Genomic DNA, 13,817 nt, shown 5'->3' with positions numbered 1-13,817 from the left:
AAGTGACAGTACTTGGAAGTGGAATCTGACATGAAGACCCAGGGCATGGATTTGTCCAGGTCTATGGGAAAGCTTCTAAATAAAGCAAAATGATACTTGCCACTTGCTGTATTATTTTACATTAATTAAGTGAATTTAATGCTGGTGAAAGGTGCTATGCTGACAGCTCTAGAAACAGAAATTATCTGCAGATCAGAGACAGCAGCAGTTGATATCGATTCAACCCTGTTCTGGAGGAACGGCACCTAGCAGAGAAAGGGGAGTTTGAATCTCCATTCTCCTTTTGCCCCCATCAGCCTGTCTGCTGAGGCTACTGACAAGGCAGCCAGCAAACCACAAATGAGCGGCGGGGTTTGTGATGTTGGCACTTGCCCACTGGAAACTGGGCTGTTACACGATCGAGGTGCATAAAATAACGAATGGAACAGAGAAGATCAGTGGAGTTCTCCTCTCTACCCGCTTCAAGAACAAAGCACATTCAATTTAATTTGTAATTGATGGAAGGAAACAGGTTTAAAAAAACAAAACAAAACAAAAACCACTATACACAATTAACCTTACATTATGCAGCGGGCCCCACTGATTTTTTGTGGATGTCACTACTGGCTTCTGTGGAAAATTGGAAATTAAGTAGCACTGAGTTTAAGCGGAGTGTACAGTACTTCTGAGAGCCAGGTGCCGAGCGTCCCAATTCGGGCACCCTAAAATAGCTGCACCGAAAGCAGAGGGGGTGATTAAGATGACAAGCCTCTAGCAGCTTTGAGCCTGGACTGCAGGCTTCTAATTCCAGCTCTCCCCATTCCAGCATATGCAGAAGGCTGATGACAGTCTTCTCACATGAACAACAAAGCAGAGCCACATCATGCCCATCCTCAAACAATCCCACAGGCTCACTATTCCCTTCAAAATCACCTGCCTTGTTTTTAAATCCCCTCATGGTCTTGCTTCAGACTACCTCAGGGGGCCTGTTCTCTGCCCATTCCCTTCTCACATCTAGCAACAGCTCCCTCTCACATTCCTACTGCATTTGATGCAAGAGCCTTCTCCTCTGCAACTCCTACTGTCTGGAACAGTTTCTCTGTGGCCTCAACGCTCCCTCGTTTTATACCATCCAAAAACATATGCCTTACGCTTGCTTCAATTTCTGTCTTCCACTTCTCATCTAACTCAGTAAAGCATTTGGAGAGAGAGACCCCGATAAATGAAATAGTATTGTACCAAGTTTGGTAAAAAGTCAATAACTTTGGATATATTTAGTGTTACTAAACTACCTCTGCAAACCCAGTCTCCCGGGGGAAGGCTCTTTGGGAGTCTTAAACCCTGTTTTGCTGCTGCTCTAGCTCTTCCTGACATCCAGGGTTCCACTTTGCAGCTCTTAGGACCTGAAGGAAGTTTGTCTATTTACCACTGTCCCCATAATAATCATACCTGTATATTATGATTATCTCACATTTATACTGAGGTATTGCCCAGAGGCCAACCAGGAGGGAGGCCCAGTTATACTACACGCTGTACAAACACAGTGAATATATAAATTGATAAGCACCATACAGCTATTAGCTAATAAATGATCACCCATCTCTCTGAAAGGCACTTGTCCACCCTGCCCACCACTCACTCTTTGCACCCACCACAGCTCCTTCTAAGACAGGGGCCAACATTTGAAGACGTTTTCCAGGTACAACTCTCCAGTACACAAGGATCAAAGGCCATCAGTCCCCTAGGTGCTGAGAGGGGAATTTCATATGCATGATTCTGGTGAAAGGTAGGCAGCTCTTAAGCTGAATATATGTATTATCAAGGCCCTTCCATGGTCTGGGGGAGGGGTGTCAGATGAATATTCAGGAATGTGGATGCTTTTCTGACTCTAGGGATGTCCCCCTCCCCCATAATCCACCTTCCCCAAACTCCACCATCCCTAAAGCTCCGCTTACCTGCGTGCATCCTCAGGAGATCTCCACTCACCCTCTTTCTCGCTGAGGGTGGATGTGGGGCTTCTCTCCTTTTTCCCCAAAGGAAAGCTTGGGGCTCTCTCCAGGGAGCAGGTGAGCTTCAGGACTTCCCCATCCCTCCTCATCTGGGTGTCTTCATGAACAGGGGTTGAAAAGATATTGAAGGAGGAACCATAGAATACCAGGATTGGAAAGGACCTCAGGAGGTCATCTAGTCCAACCCCCTGCTCAAAGCAGGACCAATCCCCAATTTTTGCCCCGATTCCAAATGGCCCCCCTCAAGGATTGAACTCACAACCCGGGGTTTAGCAGGCCAATGCTCAAACTAGAGAGGGGAGCTCTCATGCCAGACAGGGAAGAACTTCTAACCGTGGAGGGGGAGCACAGCCCCACATTCCCACAACACATCTGCTTTGCTATACGCCCTGTATTCTCCTGTGCTTCCCTCCCCCACAACCTGGAGAGAGAGGGTAGGATGGAGTATGGCTCACTGCAGCAGATGATTAGGAGGGGAACAGCTGCTGCCTGGAGCCAGCAGAGCAAGGAGAAGATCGGGAAGCAGCTACCAGGCTCCTGCCCATTCTTCACAGCTCCCCCTCGTGGTGGTGAGGCTAAACATGTTTTTTCTTCTTTTAGCTGCTAGGCTGGTACTTGGGACCAGGTTCAAAATCCTAGGTGAAAATAGGCAGTCACGTAAGTCATGTACAAACTCTCCCACTCGGTCCCACCAAAGAGCTCTCCTAGTCCAGTGTGTGCAGGTGGAGTTAATTTTATTTTTTCTCCCTTGATATCCCTAGTTGTAGCTTGTAAGTTTTCAAACATTGCATTGATGGCTAAAGGGACACTTTGGGTCAAATGAGACCCCAAATGTAGGTTTTTAAAAACTGATCTTTTAAAAAAAAAGCAATAGAAACATTTTGCATCAAATAAGCATATCCAATGAAAACAATTTGCTAAAAAGTATTGCCACTCCCCCAGCAGTGTTTGCAGTCCGACATTGCAGCATTGGGCTAGGGCCTAAAAATGAAATTAACTACAAACCCTAAACCAAACCCTAAACAAACTCTAAACAAAAGGGAAGATGGCTTGTCTATTTTCATTGTCCAAACTGAGCGTAATGTAGAAAATAAACACTAGAAACAGTGAAAGCAAATTAGATTATAAAATACCTCCCGCTTTCATAATGTTCTTTCATTGCTAACAATTTCTTTTTTAAAATATGGTTTTAAGTCTGACAGTGTCCTCCTAATGTTCTATATTGCCACATTAGAGGCCTGGGTTTGATTCCTGGGCCTACACGCTTGCTTCCCTGGCTAGCAGAGGGTGAGAGTGCTGCAGAAGCTCTCTGATTAACACCCACAGACAGAGTGTTTCACACTGAGCCATCCAGTACCTTGCTCTTGTGCAAGCTCTGGAAGGAATCCTACCTGGGTCTGTTTTATGTGAGATCATATAGGTGGCGGGTGTAAAGCACAAGGAAACAGTGAGGAGATCCCCAGGGTTCTGACCGGGAACGGGAGGACCTGTAATAAACCCCCAGCCCCAAAAGTCATCAGTAGGGTGACCAGACGTCCTGTTTTTAAAGGGACAGTCCTGTATTTAAGCCCTCCTGCAGGTGTCCCGACTTTTTCTTAAAAACGGGCAAACTGTCCCGTATTTTCTGTCTCCCCCCCACCCCCCCATCAGTACTGGTGGGTCCTGCTGCTGGCCGGATCTCTGCTCGCCAGTTGCCCGCCCACCGGCGGTGAGTGGTGGGGTCCAGTGGCCCACAATGGGGGTGGTTGTGCAAGGCTGGTGGCAGGACAAAGTTGCCGTGCACAGGGCCAGTTGCTCTGTCAGCCAACCCCCGCTGCGTGCTGGCTTTCGGCCAGCAGGGCCCCACCCCCTGTCCTGTTTCCGGCCGGCACTTGATGCACGCTGCAAGCTGGGGTGGCTGGTGAGTGCGGGCAGGCGCCAGGCAGTTAAGTGTCGCCTCTGCTGCCCACACATGGGCCCTTTACAAGCTCCCCCTCTCGCTGTCCTCTCCCTGCTTTTCCTCTTCATCCCCCCAGCCCTGCTGCTCCTCCTACCGCCCTCCCCCCCTCCAGCGGCGTGCATGCCGCTCCTAGCGCTGTGCCAAGAACCAGCCCCTGGTCAGAGCACTGAGCTCACCAACAGCCTGGCCAGCAGGCTCCTTCCATCCCCCACTGCCTCTGGCGGGGCCGGTGCCCCAGGAAAGCCCAAGACCCTCTGGTTCGGGGTGCTGGCCAAGAGGAGCCAAGCCCTGCACATGCCAAAGCCCCGCACAGCACCGGCACGGGGAAGCCTCAGCAGGGTTTGCACAGAGAACCTTCAATGTTGCAGCACAGATCTCTACCACATCCACAAAAGGAGCCACCTCGTTAGCTGGGAGCAGTAATAAGTTGCTATACTCTAGTGGACCAGGAACTAAAGGGGTCATGAAACCGCTTTTACCAGTGACCCACATGAAGAAATACAAATTCTAACACCACAACACCTTGCCTTCAAAGGGTGAGTCCTAAAACTTTTAATTTGCCTTGGACACAGTTGGCTGTTCTCTCCAGGTGTGCCCGAGGTGGTGAACCCATTGGCAGTGCCCCTTCTTTGCCATCAGCCATGTCCTGCCAGGCCACCACTGCCAATCAAACACTGTGTAACACTTAATAATTAACCACCCATATTAAAAATGGTAACTTTCCACAGAACATGGAAGTCCGATCCCATGTAGAATGCAAGAACCATTCAGGAATTCACCAGCATCACAAGCTAACTACCACAGACACTGCATGTCTTATCAGAGCAGAAGAGTTTTAGCCTTGGCTGAGTAGGCATATTTTGAGCCTGAGCTGATCCCCAGTCAAACCTGGGGTCTGGAAAAGGGAAACCTACTTGAACTTCTGGAAGCCTGTTTCTAAGAGCTGTACACTGGGCAGGGCTCATGTTGGAGAGCTCTTTGGTGGGCATTATATGAAAGTGAGAGACATAAGAGAGTTGTAACAGAAAGAGTGCTGGAACGTCAGAGTGTGTGGGTGGCTGGGTGGGCGGATAAACAACTATTCTATTTGACCACTAGATGGCCCTGTTGACCCACATACAAAATGAGGCAGACAAAAAAAATCTATAAATGAAGCAGCGGGTTAAAAAAAAATCTATAATTCTCAGCAATAATTCCCAACTCGTTTTCTTTTTATGCCACTCACTTTTAATTACACTGTGTAAGGTTCTCAACTTAGACAATACAAGGAAAGGCCTCTCCACGAGGCTGACACAGCCGCCTTGCAGAGCATAGCGGTCGATTAGTTGGCTGGCAAATCAGTAGGTTTAGTGGTTCCCCCTCCACCTCCTTTCCTCATTCGTAAGCACACCCTGCCCGTGTCCTTTGGCATCCCTGCAGTCCTCAGCGTCCTCGGTTTTCTCAAGACCTGTTTTCATATGTTTCCTCTATTTCTCCCCTCCTTCGCTCTCAGGCCAGGGTAATACAGCCTTTCCCCCCAGTCCCCATTATCACATCCAGCAGTGCCACTCGGAAAGGAGGCAGGGCATGTGTCAATGGTTAATAGTTTTCCTAACCCCAATATAAATAGAACAAAAAGTATAATAACTAAGAAATCAAATCCATTTGGAGGTCTGCAAAATGCTACTGCAGAGTTTAGAGTGCTTGGTCCAGTGCATGTTACTGTAGGAGTCCAGAGACCTCTCCAGGCTGCTCTACCGCCCTCTGTTCATCTCATGGGGCCACTTGCACACAAGAGCAAACCCTGGCCTTTCTGCCTCCAGCGCTCAGCATCCAGGGCTGTTACCCCCTTGGGAGCAGGCTAAGTGGGAATGGTTGGTAACAGTTCATTTTGTTTCTGCTGAATTGTAAACTCCTTCTATTCCATGGAACGATGGCGTGCGTGACTCTTATTTCTTGTGGAGGAATTTCATTTTGCTACCTGATGGAGAGGAAGTGAGGAAAACAGCCGTTACACAGCGATATGTAGAGTGGAGAAAGTCTGAGCTCCATCTCTCACCCCCAGAGCCAACTGGAGCAAGGACGGAGGGAGAGCTGCTGCCTCGGAATCACACCGCCCCCTCTCCCCCAGCAATGCTGGATCTAGTTCAAGAGCAAGTTCCCCTCCCCCCCGCCCCAAAGGAAGGAATTGGCTCCTGCTGGAGCTAGGCACAGTAGCACTGCATGTGTCAGCCAGCCAGTGGCAATTTGAAAGGGACACAAGATACAGCCTTCTCCTTCCTTCCCCCTTAGGCAGGAGTTAAATGTTGTGCTTTCAAAGGACTTCCAGTCCTCTTTTCGCTCTGTCCCCCCTAGGTACTTATATGGCCTGCGCTATAGCGGAGCACCTTACAGCTGTTAACAGCTTTATCTTCACAACAGGGCTGGGAGGTAGTCTCCTCATCCTCGCCTCAGCAGGGAGTGGCGGAAGCACAGGGCGATTAACTGACTTGCCCATGTGGGGATCCAGTCCATCCCAGTGCCTTAGCCCACAAGACCAGCTTTCCTCCTTTGGGAGTCAGGCAGTGAGCTCAGGGTCCCGGCAATGCAGCTCCCAGTCCCACTGACATACGTGCACGTTAATACGTGGCCCAATCCTGACCACTGACTGAAGGCCCCATGGCACATCACAGCAACATACCAGGGGAAGGCAGATACAACCCTCGGGAGAGTGGCGCTACCTAAAATAGCATCTTTGTTGCCAAATCACTGAGCTGGTGTTAAGAGTAACATGCAACACAACCACTGTGAAAAGACAATGGTTGCTCTGGCATCTTACCCAGTCCTTTCAGGAATTTATTGACTCCACTCTGCTCCCCAGTAGGGAGCGTTTCCAGGTACTCCTGGGCACGTACCTCAAACAGACCTGCGGCAAAAAAAACCCCCACAATCCTTTTGGTTCCAAATATATAACAAGAATACTGACCTCTTCATTAGTAGAGCTAAAAGCACTTTACTAAGGAGATGAGTCTATCCCCACTATCCCCATTTTACAGAGGAGGAAATTGCAGCTCACAGAGCAGACACTGACTTGCCCCAGGTTACCCAGCGGGCCAGTGGCAGACCTGGTCTCCAGAGCCACAGTCCAGTGCTCTATCCACTAGACCACACTGCTTCCTCATGCAGGCATGACTAGCCAGACTGATCATCTTTGCTTCGTGGAGGTAATGGAGGAATCTTTTCAAAAGAATTCTGACAGGGAGTGTACAGAGACTAAAATCTGGGGCCATTTGAGGAATTAACATTTGGGGGCCACATTCTCACCTTCTAGGAAAAGCTCTTTGATCCCTCTGCCATTTCCAATGTCCACTGGTCATTAGCTCTTTAGAGGAGCTTGCTGAACCAGCACTGACCAGCTGTTCGGATGAGACAGGCCCCTCAAGTCAGTGGAACCTTAGAGGCCATGGGGCAGTAGTTATGAGCTCCTCGACACCCTTCTCTCAAATGTCTATCCCCAGAAGGAGGCATAACAACAGTAAATACATTATATATCAATACACTGGAGCTAATGCTAGTTCTGTAGCATCCCTGACAAAAACTCAAGATAGAATGGGAGGGAAACCACATGTGACAGAAGACAGTTATGCTGCTTAACACATCATGAGAAGGTGCTCACAAGCTAAGAGAAGCACCTCTAAACTGCTACTGTTTCCCAGCTTTCATTAATAATGCTCATCACTTCAAAACACTTTGCAAACATGAACTAAGCCTCACAACACTACTGTGAGGTAAGTAGTAGTTCCCCCAGCGTTACAGATAGGGAAACTGAGGCAGGGATAATTTAAGTGACTTATCCAAGACCAGAGATAGAGGCTAGGAATGGAACCCAGGAGTTATCGGTGCCTGGTTCTATACTCAGGCCACACCTCTCTCAAAGGGGGATGGGATCACTGCAATCTTTCAAAAACACATGGTCATCATGGCCTCACCCCAGAGCTACAGCCAGTGCTGCTCCAGGGGACGATGCTGGCTGCTCACCACTCCCAGGGGATGGATGGCAAAGATTCCAAAAGCCTCGCTGGAATAAGAAGAAGAGCCCCTAACCTTTGACCCCCTGTTTCCGCAGCTCCCGTTCCTGAATGAATCCCCCAAACATCTGGGTTTCCATGAAGACCTCCAGGAAGCGTCGAAGGCTCTTGGAAGAGACAGACTTGCGGAAGGCCTCCCGCTGTAGGGTCCGCTCCTCTCGCTCGCTGGGGGTCAGGAACAGGGAGTAGTGGCCCATGATCTCCACAAAGAAACGAACGAAGGCTTCAGACACCACTTCATTCAAGGGGCTGGATTCTAAGGAAGAGGCGGGGGAGGAGGAGAGAAGCAGAGAAAGCCATGAGGTGACGGTGGTGCTGATGGTGGAACTGTGAGGATGCACCGGGCAGTCAGGGGCTGCACACTGGTTTACTTTGAAGTTGCATTCCTGGCTGCGGTTCCACACCACCTTACCAGCCCTGCCGGCCTCTTTAGGAACTGTGCCCTGTACGGGTCTGAGAGTGAGAAGCAGCTGTGGAGAGAGAGCACCTCAGCACGTACTTTCCACCAAAAGGCTAGGAGCGGCCTGCCGCTGCTCCCAGGAGCACTACGTAGGCTGTAGGACCCTGGCAGGTGATCCAGCGTGGCACATGCACAAGGTGCAGAACCTCAGTGTGTCCCCCCATCCACCTCCTCTCCAAGGGGCTGTTTGAGTCCAGCAGGCTTTGCCGAGCTGGGGGTGCTGTGGAGGCGGCAGGCTCAGCCCGGCTGGAGGGGAAGGTTGCACTCCCAGGACTGACACCAGAGCCACCTCCTCAGCTCAAAGGAGCCTGGCTGTGGAGAAGGCAGGTGTGTGTAGGGAGGATGTATGGGGCGGAGGCTGAAGGAGACCACATGGAAGTCAGTCACATAGCAAAGGTCACCAGCGCACTGGAGAGTTTAGCAAAGCCTCAGCTAGCTTCTAGCCACCGAACTGCATCTTCCATTCAAACCTGGGCCAGGGGATGAAAACCGTCCCTTTTGGGGAAGTGACTGAAGGGCCGCCGGGCCCACCCGATGGAAACGAGCAGACAGGCTGCAGGCTGTACCGTGTCTGCCATTCAGAGAGCCCTCCTCCTTGTCGCTAGCCAGCTCATGCCGCTGCTCCAGGATGTGCTCTAGCGCCACCTGCAGCTTCCGAGGCAGGATGGAGTCCTCGTCCTCCATCTAGAAAACACAAGCTCACACTCAGGGACCTTCTCAGGGTGGGGCTTGTGCTGGCTCCGGGAACCTGCTTTTCTCCTCAGCTAGCTCCGGTGGAGTCAGGGAGAGACGGGGCAAGGACACGGAAGGTTATCTGTTACGAAACCAGGAGAGCAAGAAGGACAATACTCGGCGCTTCTCTAGTGCCTTCCATTCGGGGCTGCCCATCCCTTCTATAAGCACTAAAGTGGGTGTCTCACCCCCAGCTACCACCTCGCATTGGACGGATTTGTAACCTTTCGTTTCAGCTGTTAGATCTGCGATCGTGTCGCCCGTCTCCCGGCCCTGACCCCACTGCCTTGCTGGAGGTATGGTGTTGCTCTGATAATATCAGGAGCAGGAGTCAGCCAAACAATGCCAGCAAGCAGCTAGGCAGGCACAGCGGCTAGGCTGAGACTTGCATATGGCTAGGTGATTTTCACCCCCTCCCAGCCCCGTACAGTGACATGCAGGGAGCAGTGGGAGAGGCACAGACGGATTGAGCAGTAAGGATTGAGAGAGAGGCACAGACGGATTGAGAGTGGGGAGTCAGAAGGGAGGGGTTTGCCACGGTCTAGCCACTGCAAGAGGGCTCTATAGCCAGAGCGGCTGACAGACGAAAACTGTATTGAAAGATAAGAAACAGCCGTTAACCTCATATCACCCCTGTGAGGTAGGGCAGTGCTATTATCCCCACTTATAAATGGGGAACTATGGCCCTGAGAGAAAAGCAACTTGCCCAAGGTCTCACAAGGAGTCTGTGGCAGAGATGGGAATTGAACCCGGTGCTCCTGGACCAGTCCAGTGTCTTAACCAGACAATTGATTTCCTGACCTAGCCTGAATTCTGTGGGTTGCGCTTGTGATTCAGAGGAGTTGGATTCTGCTTAGAAAACGAACAAAACCACCTGGCTTCCGGGTCTAGGAATACGTTCCAGGACACCCCAAAATTCGTGCTCCTCTGCTCCAGGTCAAAGGGAATCAGAAGAGGCGTATTTGTCTGCAAAATGATGTCCAGATTCCCATTTATTGTCTTCCCACTATGGTCTAGTAATGCAAGGACTAGACAGGGAGGAACATGAGAGGGACCAATGAAGACAGAAAATGAAAGATCTACTAAAACCAATCTTCACTGGAAGGTGCAGATATTACGCTAGAAGGTAGTGGTGACCAGTGCTTAGAGCAAAGGACAGTGTCGAGACTCTGGGGGTCTATTTCCAGCTTTGGCTGTGACTCACTCTGTGGCTTTGGACAACACACTTCTGCAGGCCTTGTGCCTCAGTTTCCCATCAGTTAAAAGGGGATAATGCTTCTCTACTTCGCATGGATTATGGAGGGTTAAATGTTTGTAAAGTGCTTTGAGATTCTTTGAGGTGCTACCTAAGCACAAAGCACTGTGACATTACTGTTAAACAGCCCCTGCCATCAAATCCTGCCTCCCAGCCTGGGCAAGCAGAATAAGCAAATACAGGTCAAGGCAAGGAGATGGAGGAAGTGGGAGAAAAAAGCCCCATATGGGACAGCTCTACTCACCTGTCTGAGGAACCGGTTATTAACAAGGTCAACCACAAGGACCTACCAAAGAGAGAATGGGGAATTGTTATTTCCTGTTACCAGAGATTATCCCAAGCCTTCCTGGCTCTCCAGGAAAACTCCTCCCCTCTCACAGAACCACAGCAGCAGGAAGAGATATAAAACACTGGTCAACAGCAGGGCCCCTGTTGTGGTTTTCTGACCACTTCACCACAAGCCACAAAATGACAGCTTGAACTGAAAGAAGCTGGCCTTCCCTAACCCTCCTCCCTTCACTTCTCCCCCACATATCCCAAAACCTTAGACTAGAACACAGTCAGATCTATTGTCTAAGCGAAAAGCTTTACAAAGAAGCCACAGACTATTTTACACAGCCAATGATGAGTGAGGGACCAAAATAATATGGGGCTTTATCATTAACTCCTACTTAGTATTTACCCTATCGCACAAAACAAAGCAATGCAATTTAAAAAAAACTAAACACATCATATGTAATCTGTGGAATTCATTGCCACAGGAATATTGGAAGTAATTGCTTAGTATGACTTTGCAAAGATCAGCTCTGTATGAACAGTGTTGGTAGTTATAGAGCAGGTGTGAAGTGGGGAGAAAAACAGAGTCGCTGATCTTAGCTTGTCTTTAAAAGATTATTTCCCTTAACACCTTACCACCATCAGTGCCACTAATGGGCAGAAGGTTGTAGCCCACCAAAGGTTTTTCCTGCACTGGAGTCTAGGAACACTTTGGATGTGAGGCTGAAAATGTTATGATCTGTCACGCTGTGTGTGTGTGTTTGCCCTGGCACACCACTGTTCAGAGTTATTCATTTATTTACAGGTCTGCTTATAATTATTATTCATTTGTAATTTGGGAGCACCTAAGAGCCCCAGTCACAGACCAGACCACATTGTGCTAGGTGCTGTACAAACAGAACTAAAACACAGTCCTTCTCCAAAGAGCTTGTAATCTAAGTATAAGACAAGAGACAACGGATTGATACAGCCAGTCAGACAGACGCCTGTACTAACTACAAAAAGAAAAGGAGTACTTGTGGCACCTTAGAGACTAACCACTTTATTTGAGCATAAGCTTTCGTGAGCTACAGCAGCTCACGAAAGCTTATGCTCAAATAAATTGGTTAGTCTCTAAGGTGCCACAAGTACTCCTTTTCTTTTTGCGAATACAGACTAACGCGGCTGTTACTCTGAAACCGTACTAACTACAACCATCCCAGGCCCTGGACAATCTCTAAAAAGAACAATTCATACATAACAGACTGAGCAATTGACTCTCCGCACTGTCCTGGCAGCACTATAACTGTAACAAAACTTTTAATAATAAAGCCCACCAGCAAAATCACCACTGGAGCCCTTCTCCCAACTCCCTGTGGGACAGGAAGGAAAAATGAAGGTCATTATGTCAGTTCCCCCTACCAGCTGCAGCAAAGTCCGTGCTCACTAGGTAGCAGCCTGTATGTCTTGGAGCCAAAGGTTACGGGTTTTATTCATGATGCAGTTCACTGACAACTGGGATAGCTGTATTTCTGCAGCCACAGGTAGTTACAATGCCACCCTGCCTTAAAACAGTGACACAATCTAAGTCTAAGAGGCAAACCCTTCTGGGTGAGAAGACAACACAGTGCAGCCAACGCCTGTGGCTTTTAAAAACAACCATTTCATCTGAGTTCATGTCTCACCTCTTCCACGGGTAGCTCCTTGAGGCGGGGCAGTGAGCTGGTGAGCAGGCCAATCAGGAAGGGGGTTGGTGAGCACACAATGTCAATCATGGAAGGCGGCAACACTGGGATGTAGGTGTGCTGCCAGGTGAAGGGGTAGAGGAGTGCCACCATGGCATGGCAACACTTCGACAGGGTGCTAAAAGACAACACAAAGCACACAGCAGTAGAGGCAAGGCAGAGGGTGAGCACTCAGCACTTGCTGAAAATCAGGCTCCTTTCAGGTGTCTCAAGCTGGGCACCCACAGTCACGAGTCATTTTCAAAACTCTTGTCCCCAGTCTTTATTTCCTGGTCTAAAGACACATGGAATGGGTCAGGATTACAGGAAGCTATTCCTCTGTCACATGACACGGGGCAGTTTTCCACTGCCTCCAGTGGCTGCTGTGCATAGAATCATAGAATATCAGGGTTGGAAGGGACCTCAGGAGGTCATCTAGTCCAACCCTCTGCTCAGAGCAGGACCAATCCCCAATTAAATCATCCCAGCCAGGGCTTTGTCAAGCCGGACCTTAAAAACTTCTAAGGAAGGAGATTCTACCACCTCCCTATGTAACGCATTCCAGTGTTTCACCACCCTCCTAGTGAAAAAGTTTTTCCTAATATTCAACCTAAACCTCCCCCACTGCAACTTGAGACCATTACTCCTTGTCCTGTCCTCTTCTACCACTGAGAATAGTCTAGAACCATCCTCTCTGGAACCACCTCTCAGGTAGTTGAAAGCAGCTATCAAATCCCCCCTCATTCTTCTCTTCTGCAGACTAAACAATCCCAGTTCTCTCAGCCTCTCCTCATAAGTCATGTGTTCCAGACCCCTAATCATTTTTGTTGCCCTTCGCTGGACTCTCTCCAATTTATCCACATCCTTCTTGTAGTGTGGGGCCCAAAACTGGACACAGTACTCCAGATGAGGCCTCACCAATGTCGAATAGAGGGGGACGATCATGTCCCTTGATCTGCTCGCTATGCCCCTACTTATACTTATACATGCTTGACAAGGACACGCAGAAGTGGCTAACAGTGCAACTTTGCTTTCTTTAGAGAGCAGAGATACAATATTGAAGGCACAGCTTGTCTTGATGTTTAATTCTCTCCCAGCCCAATGACACTCTTTTAATTAACACCATCTTCTCTTTCTGACACCTCAGCGAAGAACAAGGCTGCAGGGGAAAAGGGTATCAATGCACATATAATGAACTGTTCAGAGAAAACAGACTAAATACTCAATAGAAACCAGGACAAAATATGACACTACCACACAGGTCCTGCTCAGGACAGGGCCTCAAAAGGCCAGGCTGACCCAAGAGGATGGAGGGGAGGGACTAGATTGCGAGTATGTCTACACCGCAATTGGGAGGTGTGATTGTATACAGGGTAGACATACTTGAGTTGCCTTTATGTAGCTGGATCAAAACCAGC

The 13,817-nt window shown here is 49.2% G+C and overlaps 1 protein-coding gene across 6 annotated transcripts in view; it reads right to left on the bottom strand.

Annotated features, from left to right (window-relative positions):
• Positions 1-5,131: 5,131 nt before the first annotated feature.
• DENND2A (DENN domain containing 2A) overlaps positions 5,132-13,817 on the bottom strand; it is a 79,750-nt gene continuing 71,064 nt past the window's right edge. For 4 of the 6 annotated variants that reach the window (XM_073322462.2, XM_073322452.2, XM_073322471.2 and 1 more), the window contains 6 exons: positions 12,361-12,538; positions 10,665-10,706; positions 9,000-9,117; positions 7,990-8,229; positions 6,725-6,811; positions 5,132-5,887 (listed from right to left, as the gene is read on the bottom strand). In XM_073322462.2, the coding sequence (XP_073178563.1) occupies positions 5,856-5,887; positions 6,725-6,811; positions 7,990-8,229; positions 9,000-9,117; positions 10,665-10,706; positions 12,361-12,538 (697 nt within the window). In that variant the 3' untranslated portion in view covers positions 5,132-5,855. The other 2 variants (XR_012156063.1, XM_073322491.2) reach the window with 2 other exon arrangements.

Source organism: Lepidochelys kempii, chromosome 1 (genome assembly GCF_965140285.1).
Source record: "Lepidochelys kempii isolate rLepKem1 chromosome 1, rLepKem1.hap1, whole genome shotgun sequence".
Taxonomy (NCBI): Eukaryota; Metazoa; Chordata; order Testudines; family Cheloniidae; genus Lepidochelys; species Lepidochelys kempii.
This window is presented reverse-complemented; position numbering and strand designations above follow the sequence as displayed.